The sequence below is a fragment of the Plasmodium reichenowi genome, chromosome 11 (genome assembly GCF_001601855.1).
Source record: "Plasmodium reichenowi strain SY57 chromosome 11, whole genome shotgun sequence".
In the NCBI taxonomy this organism is placed as follows: domain Eukaryota; phylum Apicomplexa; class Aconoidasida; order Haemosporida; family Plasmodiidae; genus Plasmodium; species Plasmodium reichenowi.
The window spans coordinates 520,601-521,728 of record NC_033656.1 but is presented as its reverse complement, the minus strand read 5'-3'; the positions used below and the strand labels follow the sequence as shown (position 1 = coordinate 521,728).

General features: G+C 17.8%; 1 protein-coding gene across 1 annotated transcript in view; it reads right to left on the bottom strand.

Moving 5' to 3' along the window:
• Nucleotides 1-891, bottom strand: part of PRSY57_1114700 (peptidyl-prolyl cis-trans isomerase) — a gene marked incomplete at both ends in the record, with an annotated part of 1,884 nt that extends 993 nt beyond the window's left edge. The window contains 4 exons of the mRNA XM_012908111.2: nt 101-222; nt 408-516; nt 618-670; nt 814-891. Of these exons, the coding sequence (XP_012763565.1) occupies nt 101-222; nt 408-516; nt 618-670; nt 814-891 (362 nt within the window). The remainder of the gene's footprint in view (nt 1-100; nt 223-407; nt 517-617; nt 671-813) is intronic.
• Between the last annotated feature and the right edge of the window lie 237 nt (nt 892-1,128).

The window sequence follows — 1,128 nt, the reverse complement described above, 5'->3', positions numbered from 1 at the left end:
TTTTTTTTTTTTTTTTTTTTCCTTGTTTTTATTTGTTATTTTGTTATTTTCATATTTTCTTATTATTGTTTTTTTTTTTTTCTTTTTTTTCGTTTATTACTTTCCAAAGACAGGATATATACCATTAAGATGTGGTTGTCTAGAATATGTTATAAAAAATTGAGAACCGTTAGTATTTGGTTTTCCCTTATTTGCCATTGATACAATACCTCTTTTGTCATGCTATATATATATAACATGATAAAATAAAAATATATTATGAAATTTGGTAGGTATTACAACTTTATTAAAATGTATTATATGAAATTTAATATATAAATAATTATATATATATATATATATATGTATATGTATGTATGTATTTATTTGTATTAATATTTATTTTGTTTTTTCTATTAGTATCAAACCTTTAATGTTGAATCAAATTCGTCCTCGAAATATTTCCCATAAATACTTTGCCCTCCTTTTCCTGTATTGGTTGGGTCTCCGCCTTGAATGGCAAATCCTTTTATATTTCTATATCATTAAAATGATAAACAATATATATATATATATATATATGTTTACTTATTGTACATCTTTATACAAACAATTCTAATCATATATATTTTTCATACTTGTGAAATTTGGTATTATCATAATATCCAGAAGCACATAAAGCTAAGAAGTTCTGCATGTTAAGAATAAATATTATATAGAATATTAATGTGAATCATATGATATATATTTTTTTCAATACAAAAAAAAAAATATTACATATATATATATATATATATATATATATATATATATCTTTATCTTTATATATTATACTTTACACGTTTTTGGAACTTCATAACAGAATAATTCTATTTTTATATCTCCATAATTTGTATGTATACTCAAAGACATTTTATGTTAAAAAATATAAATTAAGTATATTATCTGTAAAATATTTTACTTCACATATATACATAATGATATATATATATAATACACTATGATCCTTATGTTTTATTTTATTTTATTTTATTTTTTTTTTTCTATTTTATTTATTATTATTAATTTTATACTTTTTTTTTTTTTTTTTTTTTTATTTCCTTTTCTTAAATATAATATTTTTTATACTATTATAGTAAGAACATTTTT